The 15,778-nt window shown below is 44.5% G+C and overlaps 1 protein-coding gene across 1 annotated transcript in view; it reads right to left on the reverse strand.

Moving 5' to 3' along the window:
* LOC118793407 (collagen alpha-1(XXV) chain-like) overlaps positions 1 to 15,778 on the reverse strand; it is a 165,605-nt gene that overhangs the window by 9,934 nt on the left and 139,893 nt on the right. Inside the window, exons 15-28 of the mRNA XM_036551577.1 lie at positions 13,162 to 13,194; positions 12,958 to 12,993; positions 10,970 to 11,014; positions 8,929 to 8,991; positions 7,409 to 7,477; positions 5,761 to 5,805; positions 4,747 to 4,791; positions 4,140 to 4,217; positions 3,004 to 3,027; positions 2,263 to 2,307; positions 1,871 to 1,915; positions 1,384 to 1,464; positions 1,132 to 1,194; positions 741 to 791 (exon numbers count right to left, since the gene is read on the reverse strand). Coding sequence (XP_036407470.1) covers positions 741 to 791; positions 1,132 to 1,194; positions 1,384 to 1,464; positions 1,871 to 1,915; positions 2,263 to 2,307; positions 3,004 to 3,027; positions 4,140 to 4,217; positions 4,747 to 4,791; positions 5,761 to 5,805; positions 7,409 to 7,477; positions 8,929 to 8,991; positions 10,970 to 11,014; positions 12,958 to 12,993; positions 13,162 to 13,194 — 723 coding nt within the window. The remainder of the gene's footprint in view (positions 1 to 740; positions 792 to 1,131; positions 1,195 to 1,383; positions 1,465 to 1,870; positions 1,916 to 2,262; positions 2,308 to 3,003; positions 3,028 to 4,139; positions 4,218 to 4,746; positions 4,792 to 5,760; positions 5,806 to 7,408; positions 7,478 to 8,928; positions 8,992 to 10,969; positions 11,015 to 12,957; positions 12,994 to 13,161; positions 13,195 to 15,778) is intronic.

Consider the following 15,778-nt stretch of genomic DNA (forward strand, 5'->3'; position numbering starts at 1 on the left):
ATCACTTGCTCTAGACACAGTTATGTGTGCTAGCTTTCACACGGAATGTGTGCTGCAGTTAAATTAGGGTAACAGTTCATACAGTGAAGACAAAGAGCATACATGTATTGAATAAAGAGACATTTCAATTCCCACAGAGTATATCTATGTTTTTGACAGCAATCAGGACATTAATCAACCATGGATCACTATGCAAGCTTTGTGTAATTTATTGTGAGAGAATGTGAGCCAGTTCTACCGCTGAAATGTACAGTGTAAGATGATAGATAAGCTACACTGCTCACGGTCATGAAGTGTGTGTCTGATGAAAGCTGAGAAAAACCTTCCAGGTACAAGAGTATCTTTCTGATTGGATAGCCCTTGAAATTCACACTGGGCAGAACTGCAGCTTCCTGTGATGTTTGCCCATAGAGTGAGTCTGAATTTGTATGCATTTCTCTAAGGTATTATCAGTAAGAGAAGTCAACAGCAAGGTAACTGCAAACCAGATTTTTCAAACCACTAGAAATGCAATATGAGCTTTAATGTCTCTCTCTCACAGGAACCCTAAAACAGCCTGAGTCTTTAACAAGGCAGGCTGATGGGGGTCACCTTGGTTTGACGGACCACACATCATCCTAGTTCTCTGACAGACAATGTCGACAGCTGGAATTCAAAAGCGGGGCCCCAGTCACACAACCACGGCCTCGTCCAGCGTCGACAGGAGATCTAAAGCCACCGCGAAGAGCTTAAGATCTTACCATTGGGCCTGGGGGACCATGGGGACCAGGTGATCCAGGAGGGCCAATGATCTGCGAGTGTGAGAGACAGAGAGTCACATGACCTCTGTCGGCTTCTGTGTCATTCTCACCTTGGATACCTTGTACGGCAGCCACTGCGTAGAGGTGGCGACAACTACTGCACCACAGAGGACACCACATACTTCACTAGCGATAAAATGGTCTTAACCTGGATGAGCATCACTGTTGTGTGTGTAATTACGAGGTGGATCTCTGTCACATGTGACAGAGGGGATCAGTCAGAGACATTAGAAGAGTTATTAGACTCGTATCACAGCCATAAATGGGCAGCCAACGTAGGATGTTATGGATGGGGGTACTGTAATATGATCCGTGAAAAGGCTGTACTTACTGAGGGTCCCTGAGGCCCAGGCAAACCGGCATCTCCTTTGTCTCCTTTCAGACCATTAACACCCTGCAAAGCACGACCCAGGTCACAAGCAGGTGAGTATTCTCAAGCACACCACATGTCAGTATGCTCAACAAATCTCAGCACATTAGTTCAGCGGGTTTCACTGCTTATTGACCATACAGAGGGTCAGTGCAGCCTTTGAGGATAGAGGTTGAATGAAACATGTGAGGGGATTCAGGGAGCGGCTCTTACAGGCAGGCCGGGCAGTCCCATAGCTCCTTTCTCTCCGGATATTCCAGGGTTTCCCATGTCCCCTTTGGAGCCTTTCAGACCCTGGACGAGAGAAGATGCAGGGAGGACAGTGTGAGCAAAAAGGCTGAGCTGCAGTACATTTACATTTAGATTTATTCATTTCATCATATTCACTATTATCCAAAGTGACTTATAAGTGAGGCAGAGTACAACACAAGCAAAAAGTCATATATATATAAGGCATCAACAATATTAGAAGTGTTGCGTGGCCAGGTTTTAAGAGTTGGCCAGACAAGGTACAAGGTAGCTGCTAGAGATACAAGTGCATTAAACCATTATATCTGTTCTTTATAGTAAAGGGAGACAAAGTTTAAGACATAAGACATTGAGGTGACGGTATATCAGGTGAGCACGGAGGAGCTGTGTCTTCGGATACAGCACAGTACACCACAGTAACATTCAGGGCCTGCAGTGATGGAGCACTCACCCTCTCCCCATCCAGTCCTGGGAGACCCGGTACCCCACGCTCCCCCTGAAAGAAAGACTGGGGTTTGAGAACAGAACTCCTCAGCTATGGCCCTGGGAGGCCATGAAACCAGCACCTCATCTTTCCTCATGCCCATTTCCCTCAAAACCAGGATATAGTATTAAATCTGCTTGGTTTAAGGCATTTCGTTATTAACAGCTTAATCACTTGGATAGAACAATATAACAGACACTTTGTGACTCTAAGAATAGGCCTGAATGTTGATGTAGAAATGATCAAACTAAAAACCACGTACTCTACAGTATATGTGAGTGCCGGTATTCAAACCTTTCACCTGACTTAAGCTTATCACAATTACACACTGGTAGAAACGGTTATAAACGACGGCTTGCCTTAATTCCCTGCGGTCCCACTGGTCCCGGTGGCCCAGGAGGACCCTGTATTCACAGTAAAAATAAAGACTGTTGTTATTATCCTCCAGGTGAAAGACTGGCCATTTCTCAGGAGATGAGGGTCACACACAAGGCAAACACAGATGTTAGGAGAAGCTGGTGAGGACAATCACATGACTTCAACATTGCTGGACTTTAATGGTTAAAGAAAAAAAAGGTTCTTATTATATATTGATAACAATGTGGTCTCAGGACTGTAATCAGTGTTAGAATGCTCTTTATGGTATCCAGTTTAAACAATAAATTCACTTTCAGAGTCAACAAAATCTGGTAAGAAAAATTAAAGGCCATTACTGATGTATTTACGGTTATCATTATTTATCTAAATATTGATTTTTAAAAATGCACACTAATTGCCACTGTAATTTTTCCTATCAATGAAACACACCATATGAGTACGTTGTACAGTGTGGTAATACAACATTGGGTAATCCAACACATCTTGTTTCCTGACGTGGGATCACTCCTCTGTAGTTTAACATTAGTAATCTTTTATTAGCACACACAAACATTAGGATCAAGCGTGCATGTAACATTATTTTGTGCGGCTGAGATTTCACAATTTTAACAACATTTTTTTTTTTAAATGTCAGCATGTGGGTCAGCTGGGGAAAAACAGGGAATCCATGCTGGGCAGGGGTGCAGAACTCATAAAAAACGAACAGGATTTGGGTGAATTACCGTCACTGTAATTGTGGCAATCTTCTGTTGGCAGCCGGAAGAGTGAAAGATAAGATTACTGGTTACGCATCGAGCGAATATGTGTCAGCATGCTTTTATCCACCAACAGTGCTGGTGTCTGAAATGTGTCTTATGCAATACAACCTCCATTAAACTATTGACTGGACTGCTATGGCTATTGACCATTGACATTTGACTCCAGACATGCTAATAGGTCTCAAACAATGAAAAGAAAAGAACAAACACCAAGAGAAACATTGGTAGTCATAAATCCTGCAAGACCAATTGTGACCAATGGCCAAAGGTGCAAAAAATTGTCAGACATCCATAAGTAGACCTAGACATTGTTCACCAACTTTCCGTATTCTATGTCAGTGTCTCCCTGTGTTCTTATCAGAGAAACCTTGACCCACAATGACAGCTCCTCATGCTCAACTCTGCCTTTAACTAATAAAAACCATATTGTAGGGTACAGTTCAGCAATACAATTGCAATGGGTAGTACCACACACAACTCATTTAATAATCATATGACAATGCACTGAATTGGTAATTTTAAAAAATAAACATTTACCAAGTCATTATATGCTAAATTTGTTACATATAATATAGCTCCATCATAAGTACTGTCATTTTTCAGCCAATAACAGTAGTATTCAGGCACTACATGGCTACAGTATATTGATGCTGGTATGCAACTGAGGGCTTGGAGCATCAGAGATATTGCTGTTTTTGTTCCAATTTGAAGTCTTAACTGCCCCATTGGCCTAGTTGAATTACTGTTCAAAATGAATACAGGTGCAAGAACATCTGAAGCACAGGGTCCCCTGCATTAATTTAGTAATTTAACATAATAAATCAAACTATGCATTTCTATGCATTTCTCAGACGGATCAAAAACCAGAAATATCTCCGATACCCCAGTACCAGAGTTGTCCAAAGTCTCCTTACTCTTGACCCATACTGCAGAATACAAGTATGTTATTAACCTATTTGAGGTTTCCTGCTTCCTGATACAAATGGACAGTAGCTAACAGACCACAGACGTGCAACACAACCAAAAGGGCCCACCGTCTATATAGACCTGCGCTGTGCCATCCTGAGTGTGTTATTCTATGCAATTCTAGCACTTCTGACCTGAAGAGCCTCCTGTATGTTTCCGTTGTAATCGATGATCTCAGTGGCTCCCTGGTCTCCTTTCTGTCCGGGAGGGCCCTGTACGAAGATAGCATTGAAATGGGAAAGTACTTCAGAGCCTATGCAAAAATTGAGGCCACTGCTTTGCTCGCAGTTGCCAAAACCCTAACTACTTCTAAGTCTACACAACTACACAACTTCAAAATGTAATTAAACATACGGATATCAATGATCATGTTTTAACTTTATTTCCTTACATTACATTCACATGGTTGAATCTCAGTTATGTAGCTGTAATGATTTACTTTGTGTGGTCTCTATAAAAACCAACATGAAGGATGAACACTGCTCCCCAGAGGTCAGCACCAGACACTCGTGTCTCCCAACAATTGGTTTTTCAAGACTTATGCCAAATTGAATCTCTCATGAATAACTCACATGTATCAGTGCACTTGTGACTCCGCTTCAGTGTCACCATTTTCCAGCAATAACAGTTTTGGTGTACCACAGTTATGCATATTGCAGCATGGAATATATTTACCTCGTTAGTCTCAATATGGGTTTGGACGCTGGGGGTGTATGGTTAAGCAATGATGTATTCACTCACCCTGGGTCCCATGGAACCTACATCCCCCTTCTCTCCAGATTCCCCCTGAAACACAGAAATAACATCACAGATGTTCAGATACATCAGGCAGTTTCACCCCGGTCCCAGTCACCAGGAGTGACCGGGGTCTAAGGCAGATTCCATCTGCTGTGCACCCTGTCCCCCGCCCACTGCCTCTGAGGATTCCCTCCCCAGCAGGGCTTCTAGCTTTACTGAGGAAGAGAAAAGAAAGACTTCTCATAAACAAGGAGGGAGGGATTTAATGAGCGGGGAAAGCAGAAACGTGTGCCCTGTTGGATCCGAGCTGAGACGTGAGCGGTGAGCAAGGCGCTGTGCTCCACACTTCACTCAAACTGCTGCAGTGTACAAAAGTGAGACAGAGAAAGAGAAAGAGAGAGGGACAGAGGGAGACAGAGGGAGAGAGAGAGGACCATTTATTCCTGTAATGCACATATTTAATTAAACAAATTGTCATTCTCTCTTCTTCATAAGGGATGATAAGGACCTAAGATCTCTCTGAGGCTCTACAGACAGACATGAATCCATGGCCTTGTGATCACCCTTCTGCACACTGATGACTTTACAATGAGTGATCAGCAGCTCAACAGCCATGCTAACTGAAGCCTGACTGCCCACAGATTCAAACCCAAGATGGAACTGCAAAGTCCAGACAGGTGAGACCATATCCTTCTAATCAGAGAATGAGGTGGAGGAAAAACCAGCAGGACTTCCAAGGTTTTCCTTGACAGCTGGAACTTCCTATTTGCACTGTACACAGCAGTTCAGACAACACCCATTGTTCAACCCAATACATCATATTGCAGGTTAGCCATACCATTTCATAATGGATATTTTGTGAAAAAAAAAGGATTCATGTAGTCATGTACACAAGTTTATGAAACATGTGTTGCCCAAATGTAATTTGAAAGTAACAGGAAGGTAACCTCAGAGCAAAGGTCTATGGAGTGATAAAAGTCACATGACCCCAGTAACTTCAGAGCACCAGACACTGACCTTTGACCCTTTGTGACCTGGGGTCCCAGGCTCTCCCTGCCCTCCCTGGCAGCAGTGAGAGAAGTGAAAGAACGAGACAGAGAAGAGAAGAGGATAAGAGGAGATGAGAACTATACAGTTGGAGCGTTTCATGTCTCAAAGACATTTGCTGTTCATTTCAGCACTGATGCAATTCCACATGATCTGTGATACTGCTCTAGTGAAAGCGAATCCAAGTATTTGGTTCCCCGCAGATAAGACTGCTCATTCTTCTAACACATTTGCCCTGATTTTCTAAAAACTGGCCTTATCGGTTGAACAGTCCGTTTACAAAGTAAATGTTTATACTGCTGATAAAATGCCATTAAAATAATGCTGGGACAAATATATTCCTAATTAGAAAGCAATGACGAGGTGTTTATTTAAACTCCTCCCTGTTTGGTGTGCCTGTCATTTTGATTGGAGGGCAGATGGTCCCTGGGGCCTTCTGATAGGATGTGAAATCACACACAACTCTGTGGGGTCCTGTCTGTGTTTAGACTGGGGCACTAACCACCTGTAAAATCAAACTGCTGCACAAATACTGGCAAATGCACTTAGTTCCACTTCACACATGCTCATGAACCTAGCATTTCCCCTATCAGAGCAAAGAACCTGATATATGGCTATGTTTATGGTGCATATTTCAAACTGCATTTTATTGGCTTTTTATTTAAATAAATCTGGGGGATGCTCTTAACCATGGCTTAGGAGGCATAATGACAAGACACATACTATGTGATAACCATAAAAATAAAAGACCCCGATGATGCTGTACTACAATATTACTCTTCTGGAATGCTCTATTGCATATTAAACTTTTGGAGTGCTAAATCACATGGCACTGTTCTGGAATGCTCTGTGTTAGGAAATTGGCTTCATTGGCTTCATTGTCTATTGTTAATTGGTCTGGTGTACTCTGTACTCTGTGCCTCTGTTTATATGGTGTCCAATCAAAGACTCAAACTGAGAAGAGGCTGGGCAAATAAGCCTCTCCCCATCTCCTGCTCTATAAGCCAAATAGAGCAGGAGAAGGGGAGAGGTTTGAGGTGGTCCACTGGTTTCATGAGAACTGATGAGGGGACAAATCAATCATTCCATTCTTTTTCAACTCATCACACTTCCTTTCACAGAGCCTGCATTAATCTCAAGCATTAAACCATCTTAACAAGGCTAAGAAAAAGCTTGCACTTATCAGAAAAGTCACTTTAAGGGTCTCAGTCCTAATTTTCAAATGCATGGTCTGGAGGAGAACACTGAAATTCGCTGTGAATAAGAGTTACTGCTAAGCAAATCTGTAAATTAATGTTTTGCCATCTGGGAATCTGATAAATGCTGTGTATCTACATACCACCAGAGGGCAGCATTGCTCACATTGACTCACTACGTTCCCATAGTGAGCAACAGCAGGACCCGTCCAATGTTTGCGGGGGTTGCTCATGGTTGAGGTCATAAGCGGCAAATGTTTCAGAAATGATTCGTTCTTCCTTTTTCTCTCCGTTTCATATCAGTGTTTGGAATGCTACTCCAAACCACAACGCTGCCGAATTTGAAAGGGACCTTTCTTCACTCTGGTGTGTGTCCTTTGCTGACCGCCCAGCTGAAGCCACAGAGCGACCGTCACACTGACCTTCTGTCCCGCGGGTCCCGGGTCCCCTCGCTCTCCCTTCCCTGGTGGCCCCATCTCCCCGCGCTCCCCCTGCAGAGACAGACAATCCTCAAACGAGGTGCGAGTCCTTGGTTTCTCTCACACTCAAGCTGACACACTCACTGACACACTCTTCCCTCTGCACCTACACACAGTCCAGACAGGGACACCAGCATGATGCCATCTCCATCTCAACCAGCAAATTGCAATACATCCATAATATCGTTTTTGGAAAGCACTATGGCCTACTCACACTAGAGTACATGCTCTGGGCATGTTTACTTTAAATTAATAGATCTGAGGGGGGCAGTTTGTGAAATGAACAGCAGGGGGCAGTGTTTCACCAGTGTTCCTCCCTCTCTCTCCACACTCTGGACTCCTCCGGAGCAGCTTCTCCGGGACTCAGCGTTTCTCTCCAGCCTTTCGCCCGTGCCGATTCCCGGGCGGAAACGCTCCCCTCCGCGTGCCGCTGGAGCTCGGAAATCACGCTGAGAAATGGCAGGGCCGCCGCGGCGGACAGCGGCGCGACCGCGGAGAGAGCTATTACCGCGCTCTGTTCCGGGCAGCTGGTGTGCCAGGCCGGGCGAGGATCAGCGCCGCCGCAGGCACGCCTCACCTCCGCGGGGGCTTTATCTGCACGCGGATGGCACCGCCGCTGACCCCGCCCCCTCGCCCACCGCCCTCTCGCCCGGACGCTGATCTCATACCGGCTGCACCACGGCATCAGACAACGCTGCCATTTAAGTCCAGCTCTATGGACAGACCCAGACCACTGCTCTAATGAGGCTGTTTAACTTTGAATCGGGGGCACATTCACCTGGGCGAGTGGGGTGATGCTTAGAGCTCCAGCCAAGGTCATGTGCAAAGCACCCTAGGTGCATTGCCTGAATTGCCACAGATTTCTTGTGTCACACAGTGAGCGTACAGAGTGGATACAAATGGTATCAAAATGTGTGGTTATCTGTGCCCGTTGCTTTGACAGCCCCCCGAAATGATACTTATCAGAACAGGCTGCATGTATTGGCAACAGTCAACGGAAGAGTGTGTGTGTGTGTGTGTGTGTGTGTGTGTGTGTGTGTGTGTGTGTGTGTGTGTGTGTGTGTGTGTGTGTGTGTGTGTGTGTGTGGAACCAGACTCTGTGACTAAGCCTGTAGTGCCCAGTGGTTCTGTTGCTCTGGGCCAGGGCAGGTTACCCAGCGGCCTGCATTGCTCATGCTGGGTGTGACCCCTAATGACCGAGCTGTACCCAGTAGGAATGATTCAGAGCTCTGGATGGGCTTGGGGGCACTGCTACACAGCATCACACAGCGTCACACAGCATCAGCCACAACTCTGAATGTAGGCACACTACACCATGTCCGGCATGTACATACATTACACACTCAAACAATGTTCCTTATACCCTCCTCCCATCACATCACCAGTGAGTGTAAGCGCAGGCGGAGTGTGCATGACCTGGAACCCAGCTCGGAATTGGGTGTACTTACAAGTGGAGCCCCTACCTTGGTGCCTGGAAGCCCCGGCAGTCCTGGCTCTCCCTGGGGGCCCAAGAAACCCGGTTCACCCTAAAATGAACCATCAGACCAAGCTTTAATCAGGAGAAGCAAATCCACCCACTAAGCCATCTGCCGTCATTCCACTAACCCGAATCTGCTTAGTCTAAACATTTCCCCACCTAGTGGTAGCCTTTGGGTAATGTTCTGAGGTCATTTTTGTTTGTTTGCTTTATACCAGAGACATAAACTGGAGCTAAGAAGAATGAGAGGGTTCAGATATAATTTAAGAATGTTCTGGGAAACCATTGAGAGGGCAAAACGCTGATGCGCTGGGCACGATAGATGTGTGTCGCAAAATCTCGCTGGTGGTTTCGCACACTGAAATTACCCTTCGTCTCGGATTGTCTTGTTTTTGTTTAAGGGCTGACTGCTCGGGTCCTAATAGAAGCTAATTGTGGCCCAGCAAATGTTTGTTTAAGTACATTAGCTAAGGCTTATTACCATTCTTGGTCAGTGAAACGGGGTCTGTGAAGCAAGATTTCAGCTGGCAAAACATTTTGGGCCTTCTCTTAAAGTAACAGGAAGAGATGGGAGTATCAACATGTTTTACACTTGAGATATGGCATGTCTTTGTTGAAACAAACAGAACCGTTCAATATTCTTGCCCCAGAATGTTATGAATCATTAGCTTGTGCTGATCCATCCCAGTCAAAAGCACAGTACCTACCGGACAGCACAACTGCAATGTGACTTTAAGGTTGTGCACTGAAATAAAACCAAGAGGCACCACACATACGAGAAGAAAGAGGTGTGAGAAGCTACCACTGTGTATGTGTCGGAGGCTGCAAAATGCAAAGAATTCGCCCCAGAATTTAGCTGTGAAATAACATGTGAGTATCACATTAGTTCAGCATTATGGAAGCCCAAATGCATTCTGGTCTTTACATAAAACCAGGGTTATAAAACGGTAAGCTTTTTACAAGGCCAACAGGTTACAAGCACACAAAGGAGCAGGCAAACAAATCAAAACAGCAACAAGCATTATCTCATGCCTGTTAGATCCCTCCGTGAAGAAATAAAACAGCCCAGGTGAATAACTTGCAAACAAACCACACGTACTTCTATTTTATACTTATTCTTTGTGTATGTACACACATTAATGTTTAAAGATATGACTAATGAGATCTACATGCTCCACCTGCTGGTATGTCTTTGTTATTCCAGCCAATCCTGTTATAACAATGGTCTATATGGATAATTAAATTTGGAAAAACAATCCTCATCATAGCGCTGTCCTGACATCACTGGTTATTTCCACAGATTTGACCAAAGGAAATACATCCAAAATCTTCACCTTAGCCTTGTGACAACTTTGTGATGCTAAAACATTCACATAAGTTTAAAAGTGAATTAAAGGACCAAGGAGGTTGTGGAGGGAGCTATGCTAGTCATTGTGCAATTAGGATCAAAGAAGGCTATAGAGATGATATTTCTTATACTTCACAACTTCTGAGCCGTACTGACATCATCATAATCATAATGTGGCACCACAGCACTGGTGCTCTCTCAGAGTGTCTATAAGTGTCGAAGCCAACTAGTCAGGTGGTAATATTCAACCAGTTTGCCAGTTCAATTGCTGCATTGTACGAATGCATAAACTGGTCATAAACCCTATTAAGGACACAGGCAGCATCCCACAGCTTTGTAATTTGGTTTGGCTATTCCATAGCAGCATCTCCTTTTATTAAAAATTTTACAAACCCAAATATCACAAATATATCTCCTTTCAGAGCACCGAGACAAAGCTGAATGATACCTAAACAGGGGTCCATCCATGCTAACTCCCAGAGCTTTATAATTGCCTCCTTTAGCATCACAAAATACACCAAACCTGCCCTATACATGCCAATGACATCTCGACACTTCTGTGACATAGCGCCAACCTGGACACAACACTGCAAAGACACTACGTGTTAGCTGAGCAGGGCCGGTCTTGGGGGGGAGAGGAAGCGGGGGTTGGCGGGGGTGAAGACACAACAGTATTTACCTTAATCCCGGGAAGACCAGGCAGCCCTGGAAGTCCTGGCTCTCCCTATACAGGAAAAGCAGGACATATTACATTGGATGCTCTACAGCTCACAGAGCCAAGACTCCAAGTCTCAAAGTTTCAGCCCCCCCCCCGCCCCAACGACGCTGCTCACAGCGACCTCAGGGGTATCGCTCCACTGTGCCATCTGAGAATAAGGAGACAGGCCTGGCCACCACTGAGGCAGAGTGGCTTTAGGTCTACCAGTGAGAATCCATGGAGTCTCTTTCACTAGAACATACACTAATTAAGAAGGAGATTTTCACTTGCTATTATTATATAATGACCTATGATCATAACTGCAATGGAAATTAGGATAATTATGATGGAAATATTGCAATCATGAAGGAAAATGGTAGGATGACCGATGATGAGGGTCATGAGGATGATACTGATTCCAGATGTATTTTTAAAGAGTTGTCAAAAAGGGTTAGGCTATTGTTAATGAAAAGAAAAAAAAGTGGCAGTTATCTTGGCGCAAGTTTGCACTGAAGTACACAGTACCAACAGTTATCTATTCTCATGGTGGAAAGTGCTGAACTGGACTTTCACAATGCCATACAAGAACACGGCAAATAGAATATGGCCCCTGATGACAAAATGAGGGGGAAGAACGATAAATGACATGCACTTTTTCAAAGCTCTAAAACTGAACGAGCACGATGCAAAATCTACCATCTGATTTAAAAATATCAGGCAGGAAAAAAAAATTCTGACGCACATCACTATCAATTCTTTAAAATGGCTTTCAGAGTGCATGTGTTGGTTCAATGTATGTTCTAGCGCTCAATGATAATGCATAATATGCATTATTAAAATGATAATGCGTCAGGAATGCACTGTAAATGTAATGAAGAGGGAGTATTACACAAATTGAAAAAGAAAAAAAAAAACCCTTCTGAAAGCAGCACTGGCTAGACCCAAATGTTAAATGAATTATTCTGTAGAAAATGACACTTCTTTAATGGGCTTGGGTTGTAAATATATTAAAAAAGATTATGAGACACATAGATGGAATAACTGAGAGCTTGAATGAAAGAGTATAAAATTCAGCCACCATGTCTGCCTGAGATGAGCCAGCTAGAATTAATGAGGTGCGGCTTTCTGGTATAAATAGTGTAATTTCAAGTGATTTAAGTTGCAATTTGACAGAGGTCTCCGCATGCTACACTAACTGTTCTCTCACTGCTGGAGAGGACTGGCATTCTGTAATAAACTGCTTCAGGGGCTGCTTGGGACACTGAACTTTGAGTATTCACTCTCAGCTAACTTCATAAAGCTATTTCTTAATTCAGCCAGGCCAGACAAAGCAGTGCAGTGGCTGATCGTGAGGCTTGCTGCATTCGGAGAGTGCTTATGCAAAGAGCTGGATTAGATTCTATCACGACCAGGCAAAGTGTACAAAAATATGTCTGTAATGTCCCCATGCATTTGGTGCGCAGACATCAGGCTCTCTGCAATCTCACAGAACCACACATATGCAGTCATACATTGTTTTTCTGATGTTTCTCTGGGGCTTAAGGATTTAAAGGGTTGGGTTAAAAAGCACCTAGAACCTAGAATGGTTCTCTGAGAAACATAAGAAAGTTTTTCTGTTGTACATACTTAGCATACTTAGCAGCATCAAAAAGGCGAACCAACTGTTCTCTGCTGGGTCGGTCCGGTCATTACAACACTTCCCCGGGGATTAAGTTAAGTTCCCCAGGTAAGTTAAAGTTTATATCTTTTTATCCATTAAATACATTTTTAGATTTATCCTTGATATCAATTTCGAATCACACAATGTTACTATTTCAGGGAACGATCCTTGTTGACACTGGAATGCTTGGCTCATTGAAAGCTCTGAAGGGTGCAGCAGGTCCTGCTTCTACGGGCGGGTCCGGCGCTACTCCACTGAGCTTTACACTGAGGCATTTGATTGAAGCTCTGGCTCAGGTTTATAGTGTTACCTTCTGTCCCCCTCTGCCTGGCTCTCCCGGTTCGCCCTGTGGAGCGAGAGAGAGGGAGATGAAGCGTCAGAAGGGGGCAGAGCCACAAAGAGAGGGGCAGAACTAAAGACCGGATTTAGGAGAGGATTCCGGAGAAGGGTCAGAGAGCTGCTGGGTTAAAGGGAGAACCTCCAGAGGCATGTTGAATATTTCGTCTAGACCCACCTTGATTCCAGCAGCAGATGAACCAGCATCACCCTTGAAGAGAAACAAGGAAAGAACATCTTCAGGGCATTTTCTCATTGCTACTATCACTGTGAGGAGAAACAACTGTGACATGAATAACACTCTGTGCAAAGTCTACTTAGTCACCCCCCACGCATGCATGCACGCACGCACGCACGCACGCACACACACACACACACACAGTTCCAAAAGGGTGTGATGCACGAAGCTGTTGGAAAACATGCCAAACTGCCCTTGTAGTGCTGAAGTTAGGATGATGACTCTTGACTCAACCATAATAAACCCTTAAGTTGCCCAAGCATGTGGAGAACAGAAGAGTGTGACACACTGAAAGATTAGCTGGACAGAAACATAATAAAGTCTAATTTTCTAACCAGAAAACTTCAGGCAAGCATGTTGTAGGAGCACTGAAGTGCAAAGCACCAATTTAAGGCTGTGATACGCAGAGTGCATCTGTCTTCAGTTAAACGAGCCGGGGCGGAGCGAAGCAGACTCGCTAACGGCTTTTGCATGCCGCGCAGAAAGCGCTGAGGATGCTGGGAATAAGCTTTCGAAAGCTGCGACAACACGCCCAGGCCCACTGTAAGCCCTCTTCACAGTCACCCTGCTGCAAATGCATTCCAGTCCAGGCAGCCACAGCTCTGGGATGTTTCAGACCTGCCACAGGCCTTTCAAAAAATAAAAAACCTGTCGACAAGATTTCCTTTTTCCTACCCTTACCCATACCTCATATATCCTCCTCACACCCGTACATACCTTCTATATACATAGTACTTGGGTAAGTAACCTGACAGAAGGGGACCATAAAGAGCTTGAGCATCAAGGGTCTCAATGGGAAAGATAAACACAATTAAGCTTTGAGCTGAACAGCCTCTCTCCGCTGCTGGGACCTCGTCCATCCTGTCTCCGTCCACCACTGGTGCCAAGTGCATACTCTGAGGCTCCAGCAGGCGACTGTGGTGGGGTAACACTCCGCCCCCCAGAAGCGCTCACTAAACAGATGTGGGGTAGAGCCAGGGAGTTGTGATGGGAGTTTGTTGGGGGGGGGGGGGGGGGGGGGGGATTTGTGTGTAGTCAAGTTTTCGCAAGGAACAACAAATATAAAAATTTAAGGCCATAACATTCAGCTGGAGGTTTGGGGTGGTGGTGGTGGTGGTGTTTGGGGGAGGAGTGGGGGGGGGGGGGTGATTAAGGCTGGTGGGAAAGCGAGCGCAAAGCGGAGGGGGGCAGGGCGGGGCTCGCGGCTGGTGCTGATTCTGTGGTTCCAGTTCACATGTGCCCGGTGCTCAGAAGTTTGTGGAGGAATTCTTTCCCTCGCTTTTTATGGGAGTCATTACAATGCGCTGAACACAAGGCATGTTTAATTGCAGCTTTTTTTTTTTTTTTTTCTTGCTGCCAATAAAGTGCATTAACGGTTACAGCTGGATATTGCTTTTTTTACCCCCTCTCCCTCTGTCGTGTACATTTTTATACGGATGTTTTCACAACTTATCGCTAGCATGTTATGTGATTAATGAGCACTCACACAGATACTACGCTCTGTACGAAAGCATTTTACACATCGGCTGGATTCACAGTTGGGCGATACTGGAGTCAGCCTTTCATCCTCAGTTATTTTAATTGCAGGAGCTACCGGTGAGCCATTCCAATGGAGCGCAAGTGGTGGTTTGTTTGAAAGATGAAAGTGGTTATCTTTAATTCTTCCCTCAACTGTATTCAGTTGTGAAATATTTCCATTTTTTAAACCAGCTTTCTGAAATAGAGCATGAAATAGATCCTCTCCAGTAAGCGATTCCCTCTACACAGATAATATACTTTAAGTGCCAATCAGGTGTCTTTATAACGGGCAACAATGTGTGGCAATACTATAAAAACCAATGAAATGGCCAGCTTCATGAATATTGCCCTTTTTTAGGACAATGTAAAGTTTTATGTTTAAGACAGCAAAGTGAATGGTATTATGCACCTGTTAAAGTTCACAAACATGCCACAGAACATTTGGCAGTGTTTAAGTTTATTGACCAACTCAAAGCATCTGGCCATGTCTCTCAAATGTCTCTCACGCTATAAAGCAAACTGCAGCGTCTAGCTGAGGCCATCAAGGGACAACTCCCACAAAGCATCTGGACCATCTGCAGTATCACACTCCAAAAGTCAGTGGAGCACTTGGCAGTCTTCAACAACAAAAAAAAGAAGTTATCTGTCAAATGAACACATCTGTAAAATCAATGAACCCTACTGATATGCAGCTTCGCTCCTACAGGAACATTTCAACATCCAGTTTGGTGTTTTCGGCACTTCAGAAGCTGATGATATACAACTCATAAGGCATGCGGACGCCTTGGAAAAAGCTTTGGTTGAGTCTTGCATAGAAAACTGCGGCAGTGAAAGGTGCAGTCGAAACGTACATTGAAACACAGCCAGAGGGTTAGCGCTGGTGACATTAACAGTCACTGAGCTGCAGCTACAAAAGATAAAGCCAAGGAGCTGCTGAAAGGTCTTGAGACCTTGCACCCACTGCAACACAGAAAGAGCCGATTGTCCAGAAAGGAAATGGTAAATGGACTGCATTTATATAGCGCTTTTCTACTCATTT

This window comes from Megalops cyprinoides, chromosome 18, assembly GCF_013368585.1.
Source record: "Megalops cyprinoides isolate fMegCyp1 chromosome 18, fMegCyp1.pri, whole genome shotgun sequence".
NCBI classification, from domain to species: Eukaryota; Metazoa; Chordata; class Actinopteri; order Elopiformes; family Megalopidae; genus Megalops; species Megalops cyprinoides.